Source organism: Prorops nasuta, unplaced genomic scaffold, assembly GCF_024137725.1.
Source record: "Prorops nasuta isolate Cenicafe-Biocafe unplaced genomic scaffold, Cenicafe_Pnas_1.2 PNAS00097, whole genome shotgun sequence".
Lineage (NCBI taxonomy): Eukaryota > Metazoa > Arthropoda > Insecta > Hymenoptera > Bethylidae > Prorops > Prorops nasuta.
The window spans coordinates 99,506-125,820 of record NW_027116894.1 but is presented as its reverse complement, the minus strand read 5'-3'; the positions used below and the strand labels follow the sequence as shown (position 1 = coordinate 125,820).

Genomic DNA, 26,315 nt, shown 5'->3' with positions numbered 1-26,315 from the left:
CGGATGAGAAACAGTGCTGGACAGATACGGAATGAACAGTGCTTTGTCAAATTCTATTCTCTCGCCAGTTCGGCCGTTCTTCCTGCTACCACTTCATTTCAAACATTAACAAGGCAATCCAGTTACAATTTGATCGCCTTAACACAACTTCCCTAAAATCTATCAAAATAAATCTCTACTCCCCTCATAAATACATAAAACTCATGAGATTCTAAATTTTTATTAAAGTGCAGTTTTAGTGAATGCTATCATACTACTATCAACTGCTGAAGTAGTTTTCGGAAAATTTTGTTTGACAGTGTGAAAAGTGTGTTTGTTGAAAGCTGAAAGTTGAAGAAGTGTTTGGTATCGGAAGTTTGTTTGTTATTAGAGATAAGTGTGAAGTTGAGAAATTGTGAAGAGGAGGTGAAGGAGGAAGAAGAAAAAGAAGAAGAAGAGGAGGAGGAATAAGGAGTTAGTGCAGCGAGCTGTGGCGACGAGGTAGAGGCTGCTGGTGGTGGCCCTTGGTGGCCTCCACCACGGCGTCAAGGCCGGCGACATGTCGCCTGGATGGAACCATTCACTCCTCACCCTAGTCCTCTTCAACATGTTAATATCACATTATGGTCCAACCATCACCGTAAGTTCTTAATTTTCGATTAATTGGTTCACCAATGACGACCAAATTTTCCTAAGACGAATTCTTCTTTTTTTCAGAGAGCTGAGAGGATCAGTGGGTTGTACGTGGATAATGGATTGGACCAGACGGTGGTACATAGGGTGGTTAGCCAACGTGAAAAACGCGAAGTCGAACATGAGATTTTGAACCTGCTGGGATTACCCGAAAGACCTCGTGGCGCAAGCCACAAAGGTCATGGGGTCAACGGAGATCGTCCGCAAGTGAAGAGGTCGGCTCCAAAGTTCCTTCTGGACATCTACAAGAATGCCCTCGAAGAGGATGAAAATGATAAACCTATGAAGCACAAAATCAGCGAGTTTGACCTCAGTGGTCAGGATCTTCGTGCCATCGACCAGAGTGACGTCATCATGACCTTTGCAGCGCATAGTAAGCGATCGTACCAATTATCCATCGATGCACCACATACGTTTCCATACCAGAAGCCTATTCTCATGAAGAATCACGTTTTCTTATCCCAATTACCATTGCTAAATGTAGAATCTTCAAGTGATAGAAGAGATCAATTGAATTTGTTTAACGAAAGGAAATGTGAATCGCGTTAATTGTTAGAAGAGGGGAGAAACGTAGCTTCTAGTCAATGTTTTGATTGATTCTAAAAGATAATTTAAATGAAGCTTCCTCGTTGAATACTTGGAAATGTGTGAACGCACTTTCTACTGGCTAGGATGCCACTCGTGAATGATCTTATCGAAGTAACGTGAATTCTTCTAGAAAGTTCCAGGAAAATAAATCTCACAAGGACACTTCGCAAGTCCCAAGAATTAAATTCCAAAGAGAGGTTTGGCCCTACAACTCGTTGTTTCGTTCCACTATTCGATGCGTGCTTTTTCTCAAATGTTGTTAATGAAAATCTCCTTGAAATTAATTAAGTGAATCATTAACAATGCTCTAATTAATTAATTGACATACTCATTAATTGTCTTATCTGAAAGTCCTTCGTTGATTAATATTTGTAGTAACCAACATCTTCAAAGATTTGATATTTTTGTAAACTTTTATTTACTAAATTGCCAATCTTCTGGCAAGTTCATTGAACTTTCGGTTGGAAACTCTCGAAAGGGAAAGAAGTTATTTTTGAAAGATTTCACACGAGTGTGACTCGTAAATGAACATCGAAATCGGTATACGAATTTCGATATAGTTAATCGAGAGTGAATATATTTGAGACATCGTGTTGCAAAATTGGTTACATTGGTTTAAAAAAAGTTTTAAATTCAAAAATACTCAAACCATTGGATATTACTTGTATTTAATGAAACCAGTATAAAAATGAACAAGATATATCATATAAAATTCCTATTTATCATTTAAAAATTTCAAAAACCCATTTGCTACAATTAAAATACGCTTGTCATTTAATTTAAAATAATGTTTTCTACGTTGAACAAGTTTTGCAAATGAACGCTTCATTTATACTTTAGAAAAGCTAAATTTTTCCTTTAATTTTTTGCGATTAACAAATATTTGTCTTCCAAATGCATCGTGTTTAATATTAATCTGAATGATCTTATTTAGACAAAAACAAAAAGTACTGCCTAACTAAATAATACGACAGACATGAAAAAAGCAGTCAAAAGGTCAAAGCTCGTAGTTAAAACTTTAAATTGCAGAAACCTGTTTCGTCGAATAAAAAGTAGAATCGGGAGAGACATCCGTGACATTTGATAAAGGTAGGAAGAAGGCACTGATAAGTGGTGAATGGGAAATTGGCTACGGATAGTTAGGATCCTTCTAGGTAAAGAATTAGGTTGAAAAGGTGTTGCGTGTTAATCTCGTTATCCTTGTAGGACTACGGTGGGTTCTTGGAAAAGGTTCTTGGAAAAGGTTCTTGGACTTGAAAAATGTTTCAGACTTTTCGATATATATGCGTCATGCATAGAAATTGATAGCCATATATAACCATTGGTTGTATAGCCAACTTGGTACCAAGATCTATATACAGGTTGAGTTATTTAACTTGGAATATCAAAATATATAGTTTGAAAAGTAAATACTATACAAAAACATCTTTGGCAGATAAGAGTTATTTGACTCTTAGGGGTGAAGAAGGTTATGCCACTGATCTAACTTTGGGGGTACATTTGAAGGTCATACAAAGGTGGTTTTCAGTGTTACAAAGAAGAGATCACTAATTCTGTATTGCATATTCTTATAGCTATTCACAAGAACTTTCCTATATATTGTTTTTATTTTTCATTTTATCCAATCGTTTACGAGATATTTCGATTTGAAAGTATACGCGTGTGAGCAACTATACGTGCAGCGTGTACACAAAGCTGTCAGTGGTCACGCGCACTATTTCAGCCAAGCCCACAACCGTATGTAATATATTTAAAGTCGAAATATTTCGTAAATGACTGAGTGAAATGAAAAAATAAAAACCAGGTCTAAAAAGCTGCTGAGATAAGTTACAAGAATAGAACTAAAATTTGAGAGTCCCATTTAAAAAACTTAAGATGACCTTCTGATAATCTTCAATTGACCTTCAAGGTGAAACATAGATTACTTTATGATTCCCGTAGAATCAAACAACATTTATCTAAAAGGTTTTGCTCCAAACTATTTACTCTTTTTAAGTTATTTGAACTTTCTAAATTAAAAATACTCACCTCGTATACAGGCATTTTATAAAAAGATCATGATAAAATAAATGGTTTCTGTTATATATATTGCGTTTCTCGATTGATCGATCAAATTGAACGATTTATACGCCTCTATCCTTCCTCAAAAAAGTTATCAACATCTACCAATGTTAAGTAAGCCTCGACGTTTTTCTCAACCTTTTGCAAGAAACGCTCTTCGGGTAGAATTCTCTAATTTAGCAAAAATGAATTTATTTTATTTCATCTCGTTAAATTTTCTATTTGCTGCGTGCATACTTACATAATAATATTAAGATGATAATGTACACTATACTGTATCGACGTATATATAGTGCCGGAGATATTCCGAAAATACTTAGTTACGAGAAAATTTTTATATATTGCAATTTTGTTGAAACTATTTTTACATTGTGGAAGTACTAGCACTATCTATTTTTAAATTTTGTCATTTTGGAAACAGGTTTTTCGTGTACTAGGTCATATATACAAAATATATGATTTAATACACCCCAGTGTGTGAGCATAACAATTTATTTATCACTCTCGTGCAATAAGGGATATCAATTTTCTGCCATAGAACAGTTTTAAAAACTCTTTTTCAATTAGATGCAAAAAATTTAAATCTCTTATAGTTATGTGGACCAAATAAATTTGTGTTCCGCCACCTAAGCCAAATTAAAGTAAACGAAATGTATGGCATATATTCACTACTATACATTCTCACCTTAATGTGACTATATTGATATGCACGAGACCAATGAAGAAATGATAAATTAACTAGAGGCAAGGGCAATATTTCTATTTGACCACCCGATAGCATTCTATGGAAGGTAAAAATGTCTCAACCTGGGACCCTTTGAATTCTCTATTCCACCGTGTCTATTTTGAATTTTTTTCCCTGTTACCTATGATAGGACTTTTACTCGATTTCAAAGTGTGCTGACATTGGAGGAAAAAAACCTCAGTGCTTCAGAATATGCAAAATGCAAAAAGAAGTTGAAAGAAATTGCCAACGTTTCACAAAAAATGGAGTCAAAGTTTCCAGTTTACAGTGAAAGCTGGTCTTTCGATATAATAATAATTTAAGCTGTTTAAAAAATCCTAAATTAAGTGATAAATGAGAAATATAAACTGAGGCAACGTTTCTGTCCAGCCACGCGACAGCGTTTTGTAAAGAGTAAAAATGTCTCAACTTGGAACCCATTGAATTCTATTCCACCTGGGTCTATTTCGAATGTTTTTTTTTTCGTGCTACCCATGATGGGCCTTTTAGTCGATTTCAAATGGTGCTGACACGGGAGGAGAAAGACCTGGTGGGTCTGAATATGCAAAGGCGAGATGGGTGAAATGGCAGCGTTTCGCAAAATCGAGCAAAAAGGGCTGAAAGCAGAACTGTAAGAAGAAAGGGAATTGTGTTTTTCTTTCTTTTTTACATGTGCGTGTGTGTTTGTATCGTCGTGTGCGGCGCTTCGAAATTCACTGACTGCGGTCACGATCGCGGCTCATCGATTACTCGCATGAGAAATCGTTTTGCAAACTTCTCGGCTAATAGGATCCATTCTCCAGCGATGGCTCGTGTGAACAGCATCTTTATTGCGTAATGTCCTACAAAATCCCCTCTCCCCCTCTTACTATTCTAGTGAATTAGTAGTCGGTGTATCACAATTTTTTAACCAGATTGAACATCGCAATTTGCTTTTGAATTAGGGTCGATTTTTACCTGGCTTTTTGTATATTGTAAATAGGATACCAACCGTCATATTACTCGAAGGAGCGTAAAAAATATGTTTACGCTCGTTCAGTAGTTTTACACTTGTTTGCATAGAAAATTTTTAATCTTGAAATATCTAACTAAGATTGCACCCATTACTTCGCACATATTGGATACATTGAAATAAACGCTAATATTATTTAAACCTGTGTTTAATAAAAAAGTCTAATTTTTTATAGTATATATTAATATTACAAACACATAAATCAAGTTTATATATAGAGTTTACATGAAAGAGGACAGTTTCCTTGAAAAAATGAATGTATGGTAAGCGTGTATATATGTATACATCTGTAATTATTGGTTCCATGCAAAGAGAAAGACAAAGGAAGAATAATTTTTTTCTTTACACCGTTATTGAATGGATTATGCTATTTTTGCATGGGGCTCACCAACTACCGATGCTTACATAGGTATTGTACCCCAGTAGTGTGCATCTAAAGTTTCAAACATGTCTCGCGTAAGTATTTATAAATATTGATTGTATGATTGAGGGGGGGGGGGTTGAAAGAATAATTTGTTAGTTAATATCGTTTTAAGGGAGTTTTATGGTGATTTAGTAATTGGCATGGGTTTCGCGAGTAGAGGAAGCATGCAGTGTTTGGGATTTTTGTGGTGGTTTCGTGGGATGATGAGAGGAGGAAGGAAAGGGAGGGGGTAAAAAAACAAAAGTCAGAGAGCCGACCGGGTCCCAGGATGGTTCGAAGCTATTCGGGACCACCCCGAGAGCAAGGATCTGTCGGGTGAGCGGGTAGAGAGGGTAGGGAAGAAAGGGAACTGTGTGTGTGTGTGTGTGTGTGTGTGCTCGCGGCAATCAGTTGCCGCTGGAATGCGACCGGCTGAGAGAAACAAAACTAATTTTTATGCCCTCATCCACTCGTCCCCTCCACTCCTCCCTCCTTCTCTACTTTCTATCATCCACCACTGCGGCTACTTCCTCTTCTTTATCTTCCAACCAATGCTTCACTATTCCACCACCCACTCATATATACTCTAATTTTCTTCTAAACTGAAATCAAATAAAAAAAAACAAAATTTGGATAGTATCAATTTGTTTTTTCGGAAATTGTTGGAAAGTATTGTCATAGTTGAATTAAATTAAAAGATATTTCTTTCATAAAATGTAAAATAGCTATCATATATATTTAAGATTTTTGTGGAAACTACATAAGTCAATTGCATAAAATTCGCATAATATAGTAATTAAAATACTGTGATTGTTATATAGTAAAATTTCATTTGAACTGTTATTAAAAATCATATTTCTAATTTAAAACATTCTTATAAATCTTTTCATTATGATTTAAAACCATTTCTACTTTGCACGATTAGGTGACTTCAGTTGTCATAAAATCACTTTAAAGAACTGAAAATAAAGAAAATTAATTTTCTAGCATCTACATTTTCTTTTACTTTTTCTATATGATACATTACGTTCTTCTTAATTTTAAGATTCAACGTTATTAATTGGGCTTCGAATCTTACGCTGTTTTCTCATAATAAATACAAATTTAATGGCAAATTATTATAAAAAATGAAAATATCTATCAAGATTCTTTCCTACAGTCTTCAAACATAAAAGTTATTTTAAACTCAGGTTAAAAAATGCTAAAAATTTGGCTAGATAACAGATTATTTCGGTTTACCTTTCTAGGCTGAAAGGTTGACGCTGATGAGGCTGGATAAAGGATGATTTCATGCTGCGAATTGGCCATGCCTCGTTTCTGGTCACTCCACAAACTGTCGTCTCACAGTTAAAATGATTTCTGTATAAATCCATGAACCAGCAAATCCAAGAATCGCTACTTATCAATCCAATTAACGCTCTTCCTTATCATATCTCTCCAGGCTAAAGATATTTCATCAGCCTTCGTTAATTTTCCCTCGAGACAACGCGACCCAACAAAAAACTAAACAAAAAATACTTTCACAAATGGATTTTTCTGCTCCTGCCTATTGCCTAACTCTTCAGGGTGCAATTCAACCAGAAGCTACTTCCGGTAGGATTATCAGTGATGGATGACCTTAGGACCCACTGCTACGAGTAGTTTCACGTTGAAAATTTCGGGAAATAGTCCGAAATTTGTGAAAACTTTCGTTTTATCTATATCTACTAGCAAAGATAACAAGCGGCTTATTGAGGATTTGAAAAGGTTAATTGCCCATCGTAAATTCTTCTTGTCTTTGCACTTTCTTCCTTGCTTCGTCACGCCTCTTCCTCAGGAATGTCTTAACGGGGGAAGCTTTCGAACTAAGCCTTATATCTTTACTCCGCAAATACTATATATATTTATATAATTATAAGGGACTATTAAAAATATGCGAGTTTTAGCTCGACCCGTTATTTCGCTTATAAAAGAAAGTCTTAAATTTATTTTGGCAAAAGGCTCAATTGAAAATCGTACAAGCTAGAGTTAAAAAATTATCAATTTGATTGCGCATTAGTTTTTTTACGCATTCAAGACAACCCTGGTCGTACCTTGCTACTGTATTTTAAATACATAACAAAATGAATGAGCTTATTTTTATCGATGATTTTAAAATCCGGATAATGTGAAATATTTTTAACCAAAATATGATTTTGGTTTAGGGTTAATTTTTTAGTAATTATATAGAATACAAATAGGTCCAAAAGCCTATTTTTTAATTGAATTTATTAAACACATAAAAAGCTAGGTTTATATATTTTGTTAATCAATAATAATGCCTGATTGTGAAAGCATAATTTTTGACTATGATTTTTCATTGGCTTCCTCCTATTTCCATAAAGCATTTTATGTTTTGGGATATGGCATCAACGCAAAATGTGCCTTACCGCATAAATTGTAAAATGAAAAATTGTACAAGATTTGTCATTTCCTTTCTGCAGATCATCGTGTTCCTGGAGTACGGCACGAACGTGGTAAACGACTCTGGTTTGACGTATCTGAGGTGCCAGCAGGGGAGAATATAATTGCGGCTGAACTTCGACTTTATCGTAACATGGAAGTTAAAAGAAGATACCGTGGATCTTACATGGTCACGGCCTACAGAGTGCTCAGAACCGAAGATGGGTGAGTCTTTATAATAAAATTACTTTTTGTGCAATTTATTCATAATAAATTGCCATAAATACTACATAATCCTTATGGTGATAGTTTAGGAAAACGTTTCCTACGAATAAGAAAGGGAGAATTAAAGTAGATGAAAAATAAAATAATTTCAAATATAAATTATTTATAATATACATTAACATGAAAAGAAGTATTCCATATAGTTTTTGGTACCTGTTGAAGGAGGCGTTTCATGAATGAAAAAACGACGATTAAAGTAGAAGAAGAATATATAAAGATGAGGAGTAAGAGAGGATGGTCCATACAGGTAGAACAAATACCTGAGATTTTTTTCGGCAACTTTGAGAGGTTCCTAATTAGGAGCATGATGACTATGTCAAAAAATAGAGAGATTCCTCAGAAGGGACACGTAATTGGTCTAGGATAGACCCCCTTTTCCCCCTCCCATTTAAGAGATGGCCCCTTTTTCGGAGTACCGTTTTTCCAGCAGCAGCCTTCTTCCTTCGGAACGGTTAAAGGTCATTTCGACTCGTCTCCCGAATGGTAGCCAGCATCTCTTCGTCAGGTAGAACAGATACCTGAATATTTTTCCGGGAATCGGATATACCCCTAATTGAAAACCTCTAATAAAAAAGCAAAAAATACTTTTCCACTCTGCATGTATTTTTTCGTCCCTACGTCCGAACATTATACACTTTTCAATAAAATTAAACTTATTCATTACGTAATAAGAAAAGTAGTCAAATATCAGGCGAACCAATATTGTTACACAAAGAAAACCCTAGTCTCGCTCTCAAATTACATGATATCTCAAATTATTGACTTCATCCACACATACAATTATTTTTTTTGCCATAAAAAAGAGTAAGACGTCGATTGAATTAACGTCGTACAAGTTAAATCGATTTATATAAATTGTGATATTCCAATGTCAGAAATTTTCATAATTTTACATAAAATTTTCTGAACAATTCAATCAATAACAATAACATTAATGTTTACTCTTCGCTTGATGATTAAACTGTTGAAATCTGCAAATGGATTACATTGATATTAAGAATTATTTTCATCTCTCTCATATCTCGAATTTAAATCGCTAAGATATCGAGATTGTCGAGTTTACCCGCAATTACGCGTGTCTCGTTTCATAAATGAATAAGTCGAAGATACAAATTTTGGTCGTAAAGATTGAAGAAATCGAATGAGAGATGTGGTAATTTAAAAAAGTGGAGCCAAATTTTAAATCTGTTCCTTTGAGTTTCGGTTTTTTTAGAGAGCTGACCGATATAAATTCCCGGCGCAGGAAACGTTATTCCGCAAATTGAGGTAAATTAAATATCTAGACGGAGAGTCCGAGGAGTTTAACGCGAGTTACTCCATGCCTACGCAGTTACGACCTCCTTCAGTCCCCTCAGCATCTTCTTTTGGCTTCTTCCGTCAAACTCCTGACGCATCTACCACCCCCTGCTCCCTTCCCTTCCACTCACCAGCCTCTCATCTCGTCATCCTCCTTCTCCACTCCTTTTACCTTCGTTCCGAGACAAACTGGCGACTCTGCTTCTTATTTCTTACGCGTGTATACAGGTTTCCATTTAAGCATATTCGTCAGTACCCAGCAGCTTTTATCCAAGAATTCTCCTTCAAAGCCTTCTTCTTCTTCTTCTTCCTGCGGTAAAATTCTCACGTCGAGAAATATTCATACATTAAGCTCTCAAATATTTTCATAAATATCTCTTGTATCAATACCTTATGTTAGAAATTGTTTATAAACATCGAATCTTAACACGGGCTTAAATTTTCATGTTTCCTAAGAAAATTGTTATATAATAATATATTAATGCTACGACAGAGATTGTTGAAAATTGATCGATGCATTTTATTGAAATTGTGTCTAGTCGAATCTTCGGTTTAAAATCTACAAAATCACTGCAAATATTTGCACAAGATTCATTGCAGAGCCTAAGACGCAATTTTGCGTTATGATAGTCACTCGTTTAAATGAAATTCATTGACCAAACACAAATCTAATTAATATAGCAAATTTCGCGTGACTGATATGATCCAACTGTTGAATAATGTGGACTGAAAGATTTCATTTTATTCTTTTGATTGACTAAATTATATAATCTACGCGCTGATCTGAAGTTTTCACTTCACATGCAATTAAGTAATCTGTCATTTGTTGAGCAAAAAGCGAAAATTGTTCAATTTAATGCATTTTTTTCCTTCACGCAAATGATAAAAAGTAATTTGTTCAACGTTTAAGCAGTATCCTTGCGGCAACACGATTAAAATTCAAATTGTTATTTGATAAATGGCGTCAACGCGTTTCCGGGTATAATGAGTTGGTTTTTCAAATTTTCTTCTATATCTCATTTACCGAGCCGAGAATTACTATACCTTTGTATATAATTTTAATAAGTTTTGCTAGCTGCGGTGCTTCCTATTTTTATGCGACTTGAATACATATACGTTTGTTTGCACTTATCTAACTTTTACTACATTGTGTGCTACGATATTTTCATTCTATAGTATACTGAATATTAATTCTTATTTATTTTCTTTTTTTTTTATTTTCAACTTTAATATAGAATTTATTCTTGTAAAATAAATTGAAAAATTACAAGTATAATCCATTAGAAAAATCAAGATATTGTATTAAAAATTCTTAGAAACACAATATTCGTTTCTTTTTTAACGCACAGGATTATTTTAAAATAATATTATTTATAAAACTAAATATTAATCTGATAGATTAAATTATACCCCTGATAAATGTAATATTTAAAGGGAGTGGAAGCAGGGGGTGGAATATACTGCTGAGAAATAAATTGCTAAAAATGTTATACGTAATCTTTTTATTTAAGAATTTAATCTTGAATACTGCATTAATTTCTTTTTTATTTTCACCTCTTTGTTTTGTGTTATTAAGGACGCGAGAATTGCAGTATGTCGATGCAGTAAATACAACTGTAGGACGAGAGGGTTGGCTAACGTTAAATGCTACCGAAGCCCTTCAACATTGGGTAAACAATCCCGAAGGAAATCGAGGACTCTATTTGTCTGTTCATCCTGCTGATCGTTCTGGTGAGTACTTTTGTTTCATCAAATTCATATTCCCAACACTTCTTTGTAAACAAAAATAACATGTACCTAAACGGAGAGGAATATTAATTGATATTAATAAGAAAAACGTTTATATTAATCAAATAATTTCAAATTGTACCTAAATATTAATTAAAATAATCATAATTCATTTAAATTAAGAATATAATTAAGATTTAAAATATAAATTCTGTATTTCAAAATTTTTTAAAAAAATTGTTCTTCGCGATAGCTGAATGATGTTGTTTATGTAATGTGAACTTAATATTTGACTGAGGATATAATTATTTCATAAGAATCAAAGCCATTACATGGAAAGTTTTAAATAAAGATTATGGGAAAAGCAAATAATCTTTAGAATAGAGAATCCATTTGTCACACGAATGGGAGGATTCTTGAATATATTATGAATGAGAGAGATACAGGAGGAGAGGAAAGGAGAGACGAGGATGAGATGTGTTGGCGTCGTTTTGTCTTGCCGCAGCAGCGGTGGCATCGAAAGATGAAGGTGCCTGTTTCTCCAGTGAGGAAGGAGAAGGACAAAAAGAGAGGATAAAGTCAGATGGTACGATAAGGCCTCTCCTGGATTCAATTCTGCCACCGAATACGAGATGGAAGATTTCTCCACCCGATCTTGATAGTCCAACTACACCTGTTACAGCTCCTCGTCTAACAGATTTTCAATCTTTTGCCTTGAATAACTTCTTTGTTATTATCCAACTGCCCATCGTCCAAACCCATATTACTCCCTTATCCTTTACACAAATGTAAAATGGTTAGGTCTGTTATCGTTTTGCCTCTGCATTGTTACGGTGCCATCGTATACGAAGAATAAAGAGAATTATGAAAGTGCAGAAAGAATTGAATCAAATAGAATTTCAGAAAACACTTTTTGAATTTTTGAGAATTCAATTTGAAATTTTTCTATAAATATAATTTAAAAATCCAGTATTATTATGAATTATCGTGGTACTACGTAAATGGTACGAATAAAAACAAAGTATGATTAAGGTTGGATTTAAGAAAATTTCACTTTTTCACCTTTAGTTTTAATCCTAATAACACAAAATATCCATAGGACATCCTCGGTGCATCATTTGGACATGTAGATATATTCAGAAAGTTCCTAGAATATTTTCATGAAGCTTGTACTAGTGAAATACGGGCCTACGTAGAAATTACTGAAATTGACAACCATGCACGCCAATACTGTCTGTCTATCTATCATCTGCCTGTCTTGGCCCAATACTCGACCATCAATTGACATCGTAGCTCCAACATGGATTGCTCTGCTGATTCTGTATGAACGCGTAAGAAAACACCAGGATAAAAATTATGAACTACGTTCTTTGTGATCTCATAAGGATGCAGTACTTTAATCGAATGTCAACTTGTATAGCTTAAATTTAAAAAAGAAGTTAAAAATCAAAATGACATAAGTTATAGGTTAGCCGAGTGAGTAAGAGATTAAAGTGTTGAGCGTATGATCACAGGGATTCTCTTCCAAATTAGAAGAAAACAAAAATAAATGTTTTTAAGTTACAGAAGTTTATAAAATTGTAAAAAGCAACAAGTAATATACATTATAATTTGTTTCATCCTCCTATGCGCATGCATGACTTAATATTAGCAGTCACGCATAGGCTCAGCATTTATGTCGAATGCTGGGACGACGTTACTATCATAACGTTTTCCAAGATCGTCTCAAGTAATGCTGCAACACTGGGCCAATCTTGATTGAATAGCCGTCAGTATTGGTCTATGCATGGTTCGATCATAAAATCCAACATGGGGAGCTCCTTTAAGATTGGAGTGTGTAGAGAGTTTGTTGTTTGCCGCGCCTAGATCATTTTGTTGCTAGCCTCTCTCACCTGGTGCTCCCTCTCCCTCTCCCTCTCTTTCTCTATTTCTCTCTTAATCCTACTCTTGCGGTTGGAGTCCATGCTTCTCCGTGCCTCAGCACAACCGGTTTACCTTTGATCATTCAATATAAAACACATCAAGGAGCCGCACACCTTTGCGCACACGCCTCCCCCCTTCCTCTCTCTTCTCTATTACAGTTCAGGAAAATGATTCGTGACCACGTATCTTATGAATATAGTGGATGACAGGACCGTGGCTGTTTGCCAAGAAATAGGCTTCGTTTCCCTCCAACTATAATTTATTTTCTTAATAAAAGTTCATTCTTGCTGTGTCTACCGCCTTTGTTCAATACCGGTTCCAATTAATTCTTTGCCAATTTATTTATTAACTTTAAAGAATTACATAATTTGTAAAAGCCAATAATAACTGATAAAACAATAAAGGGAATGGGTATGAAACATAGACAAAACGTATTGGGATATACCTGAAATGGTATAGAGAGGAGAGACCAATATAGAGCTGATACAATTTGCAAAGTTCCGTAAGGGAAATAATGAGTGTATTCATCTTTCGTAAATAATGGCAGTAATACATGCAAGTTTAATGAGAAATTTGTATGAAAATTGATTTGAGTGAAAGTATATTGAAATATACATAAAAATATTTATTTAGTAAATTAATATGTAATTCTGGAAAATCAGGACAACGAGTAATTAAAGTTGTATTGGATTTTTAAATTTTTTTGTTGAGGCTTGAAAAAGTTAGAATTACCATATCTTACTTTTTATCGATGCAATTTACGATAGTATGTGAATTGCACCCGCCATATTGCCCCCCCCCCCTCCTCCACTCTTCTTTCATGTCAAATTCCAATAGTGAAGATCAATTTTAATTAAGACTAATTTATTTAAATATCCAATAGGAATAACACTTATTCACTTAATGCAAATTAGAAAGAATGCAATAAAATATATTCAATATTTACCAAGCAAAATTTTATAAGTTTACCAATAGATGGATCAATCAAGGATAATGTCGCCTGAAAATTGTATTTTCTTGAAAATTTTACTTATACTTCCAATTGGTGTTTTTCGATTGTTAAATGTAAATTGCACGATTTTAATAATTTTGTGACGGTCGTTTAACGGGAGGAAGTTGGGTGCGGAAAACCAGATTGTTTCGAAAGTGGCCTGGCGTTGACTCGTCAGTCGAGTGTACTGCGCACAGCTCCATCGAACAGCCGAGCCGACTAACGTAAGCCCACGCTATACACGACGTCCTGCTTCACTTGCGACATTTACGGCCGGTTGTTCCACCTATTGGTAAACATCTTGCTGAATTTATCGACTTTGGAAGGCTTCAAAAAATTCAAAAAAATTTACTATAATTTTTCATTTAATTATACCAAATAGATAAAATTTTTCAATAAATAGAAAAGCTAGTTCAATCTAGCTGTTTTCCGTACAGCACCTTCGATGTACTCAATACACAAAGTTTGTACTCGAACTGGAGCATTTTTACGTACACTGACAATATTTGCACATGGATCGTTTTAAAGTACGCCAACATATTGGACGAATCGAGTTCATATATATGTGTGTGTGTGTTTGAAACTGTGCAGTTGTTTGACGAGTCGACATTGGACGATCCGCGACCAAAGCGTATGACTGCACGTTGTTCGTACTTAAAGGCTGCACGAGTCTTTTGACTATATGTACCGACATCGAACGAATCGTGCTTAAAGCAATGCTCTAGACAGTAGGCAGTCTTAACGAAAGAATCAGTCAGTGACGCGTCCTTGACTCTCACAGAGACTTGCGAAACTCAGCAGAGAAGTAACCGCGAGATTCGTCCTTGAATCTCGAGTCAAAATGAAATGGGAAAGAGAAGCAAGTTGATAGTATGGTTTTCATAACAAAAAAACTTAAAGAGCGAAGGAAAGAAATTAATAAAACATTGGATGGCCTCGATGATCGTCGATTCTGCAACCTTTCAAGAAGAGCATCTTTTCAGTTCCGATAGCTGATTTTCTCATTTGAATTCGTTTTTCATTCGTGTCTCGTACAATGCGTGAAGCAAACACGCGGAGAACCTGCTAATTTCAGCTGCAATTTTCATCCTCTGTCTTTATTTCGTTGGTGAAAAGGACAAAAGATGATAGCTTAGTTCTTCAGAGGAATATTTGAAAATGAAGAGAAAATTGAAAAAAGTAGGAATAAGGAGGAAGAGATTTTGCGATGTGCATGGCTGGTTCGTGATCGTTGCGGCAAATTCTCCTTAGGCTGCAACAGCATCTCACGACTGCATATGTAAATATTCATTCTTACGGCTTTTGCCGTGAGCCATAAGCTATGTCGAGCTCTCGAGAAAGCTAGTAAATTGGCCGGCAAGAATGCACATTTACTGTGATTGCGCTGGACACCTGCCGCTGCAATGCGCACTTTGCACGTCCTTACAAAACCCCCTCACGGCTTAAGCCACCGACTACTTTTCCCAATTCAACATCCTCCTATATTCCTCCATTACTTCCTTTCCACGCCTCAATCTCTGACCCAAAAAAATATTACAATTTATCTAACATGTTCCTCAAAAATTTTTAACGCTGCATTACAAAAAGACGATGAGTTTGACATAAAGAGAATGTAGAAACAAGTAAATAAATGAGGAAAAATCAAGATTTCGCGCTACTCTTTAAGTTTACAGCGATTACAATCGAAACACGAATAACATGGAAAGGAGTGGAATGAATAATAGACTTGGTGAATAGCAAGAAATGCTTCTCTCCTATACTGCAAGTCCGTACGTTAAAACTTCAAACTTAGGTTTAAATTAAATTATTGCAAGAAGCACCGATTGTGATCCTTTAATCAAATCTTTATTTAGTTAATATTTTTGTAGCTTAGTATGAGATTATGAATATACATAATGGCTAACGTAAATCTGGGATTGATAATTACTTGGTTAGACGCGTATAAGTTTTGTAATGATTGTTTTTATGTGGTTCTCACTATGCCTAGTTTGTGCTACAAGTTGCCGAAGCGAACTCTCTTGAACCGTCAATGATACTATTGATTAGCTGATTAATAACAACAGGCAAAGCGCCATACGAGATTAATATTCAGCGCTATCAATGGTATTTCCTCGAAACGATTTGTAATTAATCTTACTACACCAGCTATGTCACAAGCGTTTCACCTCTAATAATTTATTAGCTGAGTTTTCTTATCGTATTTTGATTTAATAGTGGTCAATGATAAATAAGTTAGTTTACCAATACTTACCTTTTTTACTCGACTAAAACACAAAAAAGAAAGATTTAACATTGATAGTGTTAAAAATTTTAATTTAATATTATAACTCTTAGCGTAACATTTAGCGATGGACAATTTCATCACTAGGAAATGTTATTTGTAAAGCATTATTCTATAACATTTGTGCGAGTGTATATATATATATATATATAGTTATGCAGGTAAAGTGTAAGGGGCCAATGCATTGGAAAATCGTTGCTGGATAATCGCATTTATTTCTGAAGTGAACGGCTTGACGGGTTCCAAGCTGGCTGACTTGGGCGTTGGGATTCTTAAACATTTAATATTCATGAAGGTTGACTATTAATAATCCTAAGAAGCGAGGCATTCTAATAAACATGCGCGCAAATGTAATACTTGCCTGCATTCTACTTACGAAGGCAAATGAGTTTGTAGAATTCACCGAATGTGATTGTGATATTCAGATATTATAAAAATCCATCGCTTCCTCTTTCTAAATGGTTTCTTTTCTGCTTACCTCTTTCTTTTTTACCTACGGTACAATGAGTTGGCGTCCGTTCTATAAATATCATCATAACAAAGCGAGGAAATTATATATCCGTTGATGGCATATATTTTTCCATACTGCATAGGTTGCTCGATCCTAAAAATAAATCATTTCGATATTGATTTCAGTACACGAGATGAAGCCAGAGGACGTTGGGATTGTTGGATTCAGAGGTGATGCTGATAAACAACCCTTTATGGTAGGATATTTTAAGAGCTCTGGAGTTAGGGAAAGAAAGATTCGACAAAAACGAGACGCCAGAAGGAAAAAGAAGAGCGATTCGTCTAGTTTGGACTATAGAACTAATCCTTATACAGGTATTAAAGACTAATGTTTCTCTTGTTTTTTTTTTTTTTTCAATATTCACCCGGCGTTAAATGGTAACTTTGAGTTATTTAAATGAAAAATAACCTTTGCAGATCCGGTAGTCCAGTACAATTCCAGAACGTGCAAGATCCAAACGTTGTACGTGAGCTTCAAGGATCTGCAATGGCAGGTGATGAGAAATACTATTTGTTAGATATATGCAAATGTTATATCGTAAAAAATCTCTATCTTCAATTTTATTATCGAATAATGAATATTGATTTGCCGCAGGATTGGATTATTGCGCCGGACGGCTACGACGCATATTATTGTAGTGGCGAGTGCAATTTTCCACTAAATGCACACATGAATGCCACTAATCATGCAATAGTGCAAACTTTAGTTCACCTGCTTAATCCAGGAAAAGTACCGAAGCCCTGTTGCGCACCGACCAAACTTTCCCCCGTCTCCGTCCTGTACTTTCTTGACGAGAGCAACGTCATACTTAAAAAGTACAAGAATATGGTTGTCAAAAGCTGTGGTTGTCATTAACCTGAGCTAGAAATATTTCTCATCCAAAAGACTCGTCACCTTCTCTTACTATTTCTTAAGACAACACTGTAACAATTATTGAAATGTTAATCAACGGTGAAATGTCCAGATTTTTCTCTTCCCACGAAATAATTATAATCTATACGTTATACTTGTATAAGATGGCCGACAACGAGCTGTAAGTGCCATATTCTTATTTTTCTCTCCTCACCCCTTCCTCATCGTTCGCCTTTTTTCAATTCATACCGGTCTCATCCCAGATTTCGCATATTTTAATTCTTTATGCAAATTATAATAATAATGCTAGTTATCACATAATGGAAGCCACGATTTTATTCTAGTTTTCATCATCTATTTAAATAAACGTAGGAAACTTTTTTTACGTACTAACGAATATAATTTTTATATGAAAATTTGTTATCAATGCAATTAATTTATGTAATCAGTCATATTTATGATTACAGTAGGTATAAACTATATATTTGTAAGTTTTTTCTTGCACGTTTATTTCTTTTTATAACCCAGAAAAGTTTTTGTGCAAAGTTTTGTCGGTAATATATAATAATACTATAAGGACTTTCTTAATCATTAATCGTATTATATTGTTTTTGCTTGCGATAAGCAATCATTTACATTTCAATAGTTGTATAATACTCTTATTCAAAGAAATTAGAAATTTACAGCATTAATTTATACGTGATTATTATATAGGATTTTTTATAACGTACGTATGCACACGTCTGGTAATAATGCTAACATTAATTTTCTAATATCATGTACATAAATAAATCATTTGTTGTATATATACTATATCTAAAAATATATGCAACGGTTTAATAATTATAAACGATGTAAAAAAACCGATAATATATGAGTGCATCACTACATTTAATAATGCTTGTCTGTACACCCAATTGAAATCGATCTTTTAGTTCAATCTTGATTGATATTGATTAAAATGTACGAGCGAAAATGATTAAGTAAAAAAATTACTTGTATTAGATATAAACAAACGACATAGGGCCTACACAATGGGTATAAGAGTCATCTCTTATTCTTTAATTTATTAAGTAAACGTGTGATAAAAATTGATACAAGCGGAAATTTCAATAAAATATTAAATTTAATTGATTTCCTATATTTAAACAGGAAACCCGAATACCGACGGAATCGCTTTTATACAGTTTGACATACCGGCAATAGATGGCGCGTAAAGTAGCCTCAAAGTCCTCAAACCTCAAAACCGTTGAAACATTATTCAGTGTGCCTTTTTTATTACACATTCTCAAGTATTGATATATGACTAAGGCAGTAGAAATTAATTAAAAGAAAAGGCCAAAAGAGACAAAAATATATAACCGCTTCCTTTGCACCATATATCTCTCCAACTCTCCAGAGCCCTATCACCTACACTTTTCCACATTATCTCTTGATTACGCATACCTCTATGCATTTGTGTAAATAATGTTAACACACAGATTCATTTACGTTTACATATACATCCGCAATAGGTCATAAGCACGACCGTGGTCATAAGTATAGAATAACGTGAAGATAGTTTAGAGTTAAGAGGTTTACAGCTGAAGTTCAAAATGGCGAATCGAGATATTGCGGTTTCGAGATATCTCGAAAATGATCGAAAAAGATGGTCGTTTTCACCATGGACGGCGAAGAACGTGCCGTGGTTTCGTAGTTTCTAAGAAAAAGTTTTTCGCATTGACCACGGGCTCGGTATCAGATACTGCCCTTGAAAAACTAAACTTTCACGTCATCCAATTGTACAGCGTAAAAGTTTGCCAAACTGGATTATACTGACTGATAAAACGTGCTTACATTGAGAATAATTTTGTGTATGTGTGTGTGTTCGTGCCTGTAGTGATATCCTTCCGTGATTTTACTGTCAACTAACCGGAAATCTTATCTTCCTCGGAGAAAGGATCTTTTTAACAATAACTTCAAAAGAGATTAAAGAAGGTTTAGTAGGGAAAAGGGAACCCTTTGGACCGCAAGAATTAATGTGACGGTAGGTACGCCCCTTTTGCAGCTGCCAATTTCATTTCTACAACATCGAAATTCTTTACTATATACTGCAGCCTCTCAATTGCGATTTTTCCAATTTGGCCCATGACAATTGACTGAATTTCTAAATGGGCTCACACATTTTCGAAGTTTCTTATAAAATCAATAAACAGTTACCTACAGAGTATCAGGTCAGAGTCGCCAAAAATAGCTAATTTCTGGCAGGATTATTTGCTCCTTTTTTTTCAACCGGTTTATTTTTACAAATTTACCAATTCTCATCATTAACTTAGCACTAAGAAAGTTTAATTGGGAAAATTAGTTTTCATCGCTTTCTGGTTAGTAAAGTATTTTAATTCAATTGGATCTTAATTTTTTATGTGACGCGTGTGCCATTATATTGCGTGTGAAAAAGTGCCATTTGCTGCGAGCGAAGATGCCAAGATCCGATGCAGGGAAACTGGGATTCACAGTGTCAAACTAACCTCACTTTTAGTTGTAAACACCTACATAAGTAGAATTAAGTAAACAAAGGTTATGTCCACCCTGTTTCCTCGAGTTTAAAATTCAAAAGAAAGAGCGCTTTTCAGAATTAAAATCAGCGAAACATAGTATAATATAATGCATGATCCACTCGATATTAGAATGATATTTAGCAAACCCATCATTCCTCGCGAAACATTTTTCAAGTAAGAAACTCCCCGTTTGGCGTATCGCAATTGAAAGCAGCATGTAGTAAGTGAATTTCTGAGCCTTGTACTTTTGCTTCAGTGCACAAAGGCTCGCAAATTAATTTTTCAATGATGTGCTTCATTTAATATTAGGTTTAAACGGAATACTAAAGTTGAACATTATGAAATTGTTTAGCAAGAAATGTGATTAGAGGTAGTCTTCGTTGGTGCCAGATAAAAAGAGAGGACAAGAAGGGATTGTGAGTCTGTTTCTCCGCCAAAGCTCGTTGCTAGTGCGACACAAATTATAAAAAGAGTTCTCAAGTGTGTTTGGTGGCTGGAGAAAATTTGGAGGTAAGCAGCTGAACTTGCGAGAGAGCCGTGTAACTATGAGGTGTACAAGGACCCCTGAATTCTGGCAACAGCTGTCGTTGTGATTATTGAATGTGGAGTTCGATCTCCCGTTTCTTCAAGCCCAGTAAGCCAGAAGAAGCGGCTTCAAGGACAGAGGATCGGTCCTGCAACGGTGTGTCCAGCACGGTCGTCCATGTTTCCGAGGCAATGGATCGTAACGCGGCTGACGATCGACGTAAGGTCTATGCCTATGCCGGGGAGCAGCTTGCTGCTGGAGATTCGGAACGTCACGCCGATACCCATGATTCCCGCCAGGTAATAAATTATGGTTTTTTCTTTCATTTTTTACTATTTGTCTGTATTTTGAAGAAGGCTTTTTGTATTTAATAAAAGTAGGTGGGTTCCCTCTGTGTTCTCCAGTTTTTCATCTTACAGTTCTTTATTTATCATTCATAATTAATCATTATCGTTGCTTTTCTCAGCCAGGTAAAAAAGAAAATATTTTTATGTTTATCAAATGGCTCTGGAGACATGGTAAAGTCTCGCCGATGGCAAGTACACAAAAGATAACGTCAAACCACAACGACGTTGAGATAATATCTCTCTTATACGGCACATTGTTTATATTTATATTATTTTATTCTATAGTCGAGCGTTTTGAAGCGGGATTGTACGAGAGACTATCCTAATTGATTGAAAACTTTGGGCATTGATTAATAACTAAACACGGAATTTGAACAAGGATGAATTTCATGGAAATTGAGTCTGATGGAACATTTTTTATCGAATTAACGGTGCGTTCCAATTAAGCGATTAAGTGTAGTCGATTCTTGGTAATATGCAACGAAGCGAGGAAAGTTTCCTCAGGGATTCAAAGCTGAAAAGGTGTATTTTTGCATCAGTTTTGCACATGCGATAAATAACCTTGTGAACAGGAAACGAACGCCATATTAGTCCATACCGTCACAGGCCGGGAATAGCATTTTATTGTTGTGTACGTAGGATCATTCCCATCCTTGTTTTAATTTCAATTAATTACTTATTTAATTATTTTTCACAACATTCCGAATCCAAAATCCAAAAATAGTCTACAAGAGATGCGGCAGCTTTTATAATAAATAGCGTCCGCCCTATCCTTCATTTTCGGCATATATATGCTTAAAGAAAATTGACCTAACTGTTGTTCCTTGCAAAGGTTACACAAAATTGATCATTGCATAATCAATGTATCTTTTTTCCGATTGCAAGTATTATGACTGTATCAGTATACAATTGAATTGATTTTAACGTGTGTTTGTACTCAATATCTCTTCAATTATTTCCGATTAAAAGCTATTTCAGCTTTATTTTTAAACCTACATAATTTGCATTCAATAATAAGATAAAAAAGCAGGAGTCATTAACATACCCAAAGACGCTTCGCGTGACTGGCACAGATGTTTTATTGAACGCAGATTTTTAGAGGTCGACTCGATTGTTTCGTTGACCTTGAAAGTTCAATCATATTTGGTCAAGACGAGTTTCCTATGTCGTATCGATTCGATGTTTTCCTCAGACACCTGTGCAGTTCATTTTTTTATTCGTACAGGAGTAAGGCGAGATTCCACGAGCACATTTGATATTCGCACAGAGGCTATCGGTTACACCGAATACAACCCGAGGCAGGCAATATTACGTAGATAGATCCAAGGAAACAGCGCTGAATCCGGTCATATGGAACTACGATTTATGAAAAACTGGGCTTTCGACGAGGGAAGTTAACAATTATGAAGGAGATCGTCAATGACAACTCGTTAAAGATTTGAAATTATATGAGAAAAAATGCAGTGGAGGAAATGCAAAACGAAGAATTTGAAATCAACCTGATTGTATGATTTTTTTCTTGAGGTATATAAAGAGACATGGACGAAAAAGGCGAGGATCAACGTGGGTAGCAAGGCGAAAGCGAGGACCCAGGCTGGTAAAGGTGGAGGCGTTGAGTTGGGGGCATGGGATAGGTCCCCTCCCTCCCACCTTCTTCTTCCTTGCAAGACAGCTGCATTTACAGTTTCGACGCGACATCATCTCACACGCACAACCTTGCGCGTAATAAAGTTGGTTAACTGTGAGAAATGTGCGTGCCAGCAGGAATGCCAAAAGGCATAAAAATATTAATTACACGCATAGCATTGGTCTTCTCCTTTCAAATAATTATCATCCAGGCCAATTTAATCATTTCTCATGCAGATTGTTTGCAAGAAATTTTAATGGTGTTTCGTTTTATTAAGTTTTGAATGGAATTTTTTAATTTCAATGCCAAGTTAAGCAATAATTAGAGTGTAAATTGTTATTATATGAGCATTTTAGAGGGTTTTTTTATGGGAAACTCGAATATGTAATCTTGTTGGGAATAGGGATTATAGAGGTTGTGGAGATACAGGAATGACGATAGGGCTCGTATGGATATTCTTATTTTTGTGTAGTCATATTGAGTGTAATAAAGGATTGGTGGCGCTTGTGACTGTGCTGTTTTGTACAAGTTTGAACTTGTTGCTATGTTAATACAGCAGTCCGCTGACTGGTTGTAAACTGTGACTAAAAGCAAAATTGTATAGTTGCAGTAGTTCACTGCGTGTATATTTATTCTTTATCTTTCAAAACGAGGTAAATAACTACTTCATTCAAGATACGAGTTATCGCAGATGTATAGCTGCAAATTCCGAACTTTCATATTTTCACGGCTTACCAAAAATTCCATTCAATCTTACAATATCATACAAAAAGTCGTAAAAAATGTATTAGAACGAAGAATCGGAGCAGAATGTGATATTAGAATGAATATTTCTTATGGGTATTCTCGTTTTTCTTTAGCCATATCTAGCACAAAACGAAATAATAAACTAGTATCGCTCTTCTTTGCAATTTGTTGTTGTTTTATTGCAGCAGCTGACTGATAAACTGTGACTAATAGCAATCTCCCCGAATTGCGATTGTGTATTGTGAGAGTATCTTTATAATTTTTAAATTTCAAAATAAGTCAGAGAGCCTTAATTTACTACTGAAACATAAAGTTTCATATTTTTATCGCTGATTTAAGAAGTTCGATGTTAAAGTATTATTACATTTAAAAAAAAAACGTAAAAAGGAATTATTTTTTAAAATTATAGCATATTTGATTTTATTAAAAGGTAGATTGATAAAGGGAAAGGAATAAAAATATACTTTGTCAACATTCCCGTTTTCGTAAAGTCACTTTGAAAACACTAGAAAAAGAATCGCTGGCAGTTTTGATTATTCGCTCTATACATGTAACCGATACGTTTGAATTTGTTGCTGTGTTAATACAGTAGCCAGCTGACTGACTGCGAACTAACTGTGACTAAGCTGCTTGACTCACAATACAACTGGTCGCAGATTGCCGTCTCTACTCCCGGAATGAAGTCGTGTTTCGCTACAAACCTCAACGTTTAACTTTACTATTTTCACAACAGTTTCAAAATCTTACCAAATTTTTCTTTCTCAAAACACCAGTTGATTTTCCATTTGTGTGATTATTTTCCAACTCAACTTCTTCCATAAAATGTGTACAGCTTAAACCCTTATTTTACTCTTGTTTTTTCTGTAATGAAAGCTGTTTGACCGAGGACACGACTAGTTGTAGATTAATTAAATGTTTCCTATTTTAAACACTGCTCTACGATTTGATCAAATCTTTCCTCCCCGAAAATACCAATTTTTATTTCATTTATCAATTGATTTTCCAACTGAAGCTGTTTTCTTATAAAACACACACACACACATGTGCAGTTTAGAATATTAATTCACATTCGATTGTCCGTGTAACGACGATTGCTGCTGTAGTTTTGAAAAGATTCTAGTCGAATGGTTTGTTTTTTTGAAACTGGATTATAATTGATTCTGGAGTTGAAAATGTTCTTGTGTGCCATGATCCCTTGTGAGTGCAATGATATCCAATAGTCGTCATAATCGACGATTCTGTGGTTGCAGGTCGATTTAAGGAGAAAATTCTGTTATACTGCATAAAAGCGACGAGCGAGATAAGGAAAAAGGCAAGAAATGAGTGGAACTTGTTATTCCGCAATGAAAGATGAAGTGTGGGTGTTGGTGAACTAGAATCGAGTGTTGAATGAGGAGTCGATCGTAGGTTGATTCGAGTTTCTCCTGCGAGTGATTTAATTTTCAAGGTCTTCGGAAAGTAAAACTGTTTTAATGGCGCGCTACAAAAATTCACGTGGGACGTGGTGATCGAAGGTGTATTTTAGTGTTTTAAGCGCGAAACGACTGATTTCGTTATCGAAGAGGTCTTTTAGAAAGTGAAACTGTTTACAGCATAATGCAAAATCGAGCACGTGGGTGCTTCTGGAATAAATGATCGTGGGTTATAGGTGAAATTTTGGAGATTACTCGTTGAATATAAATTTTGGTGTCGGGTGGATTTGTGTATGACGGTGCTATTTGGTGATATTTTGCTTGGTCGAGTCTTTGACCTAAGGGCCGACTCCACCACAATGGCAAGCGAAGTGATGCTGGCGCCCACCACGGCGCCAGGAACATCCAAACGCGACTTGGAGGACGTCAGGGACATGCTTAGAAATGCAAACGTCACTACAATTTATGTAAGTGTCCGGCAACTCCTTCGAAAAAATTAATGGCTCCTTAACGAATGCCCTATTCCAACTCAGTTCCAACCACAGCTTTGTACTTACCATTGAGTATATGAAATATCTATTCTCTCCAATATTGAGCAATATTTTATCGCTTTGTTTTAATATCTCGACGCTACGTCGTCAACTAAAATACAAGAAATTCTAATGACGTAAACAGGGATGGGCCACAATGGCGAATGGCCCTACTAGTATAATATCACTGGACGTATGTATACAATTGTGAAGGACAATAGTGTCAAGGACAAGATTTCGCTCTCGACCCATCCAACAGTCACGGATCGTAAACAGCAACGATAACAATAGGAAAATGGCTGTGCCTATGTGAATTATGCGGATTCCCCATATCATTGATTTCTAATGTTGATAAGCTTTAAAAAGAACCAGTAAATTCATAACGAATGGGGATGAAATAGTTTTGTCAGAATTTTTATGCAATCTCTTTTTATTCGAGGTGAATGGAGTATAAAGGTTTTTCACCCAAGTCTTTCATTTTCTGACACTTTTCTCAACGGATTATACTATATTGTATTACTGCGGTGTTGTACATGGTTCAGAAGCTACCGAGGGATCAGAGTTCCTCGAATGCACAATTAAAGCGATTAATAGTTAAGAAAAGAGTAGGGTATAAGAAGCAACGATTTTTTCCAATGTTTTTAAAGTGAACGAGCTTTAATTAATTTTCGCATGCTCTGGCAGGTCGCAGAAGAAATTAATAGGTTAATCACGTATGCTAAATAGGCAGTGTGCACTTGCGCGTTACTGGTACGCAGATTTTACGTTCGTTTCTGTTCGTTTAGAATTGTCGATTTCGCGTAGGCTCGGAATGATGTTTAACTGCCCACTAACAAACCAC

At 35.3% G+C, this 26,315-nt stretch overlaps 2 protein-coding genes and 1 long non-coding RNA gene across 12 annotated transcripts in view; 2 read left to right on the top strand and 1 right to left on the bottom strand.

Annotated features, from left to right (window-relative positions):
* The first annotated feature begins 179 nt into the window (after nt 1–179).
* On the top strand, nt 180–18,243 carry LOC136784911 (protein 60A-like). The gene is made up of 7 exons (XM_066745863.1): nt 180–619; nt 697–1,045; nt 7,923–8,106; nt 11,039–11,193; nt 17,022–17,210; nt 17,313–17,389; nt 17,491–18,243. Exons 1-7 carry the CDS (start codon nt 539–541, stop codon nt 17,749–17,751), a joined length of 1,296 nt encoding a protein of 431 aa, XP_066601960.1. The 5' UTR covers nt 180–538; the 3' UTR covers nt 17,752–18,243.
* LOC136784912 (uncharacterized) lies at nt 16,549–19,257 on the bottom strand. Its single transcript, XR_010824511.1, has 3 exons — nt 19,195–19,257; nt 16,762–16,989; nt 16,549–16,656 (listed from the first exon to the last, which is right to left on the bottom strand). It is a non-coding gene; the product is annotated as an uncharacterized lncRNA (long non-coding RNA).
* Nucleotides 19,258–19,408: 151 nt separating this feature from the next.
* The window catches only part of LOC136784908 (patronin-like), a 43,919-nt gene continuing 37,012 nt past the window's right edge, over nt 19,409–26,315 (top strand). For all 10 annotated transcript variants that reach the window (XM_066745860.1, XM_066745858.1, XM_066745859.1 and 7 more), the window contains exons 1-2: nt 19,409–19,774; nt 20,638–21,110. In XM_066745860.1, coding sequence (XP_066601957.1) covers nt 20,886–21,110 — 225 coding nt within the window. In that variant the 5' untranslated portion in view covers nt 19,409–19,774; nt 20,638–20,885. The remainder of the gene's footprint in view (nt 19,775–20,637; nt 21,111–26,315) is intronic.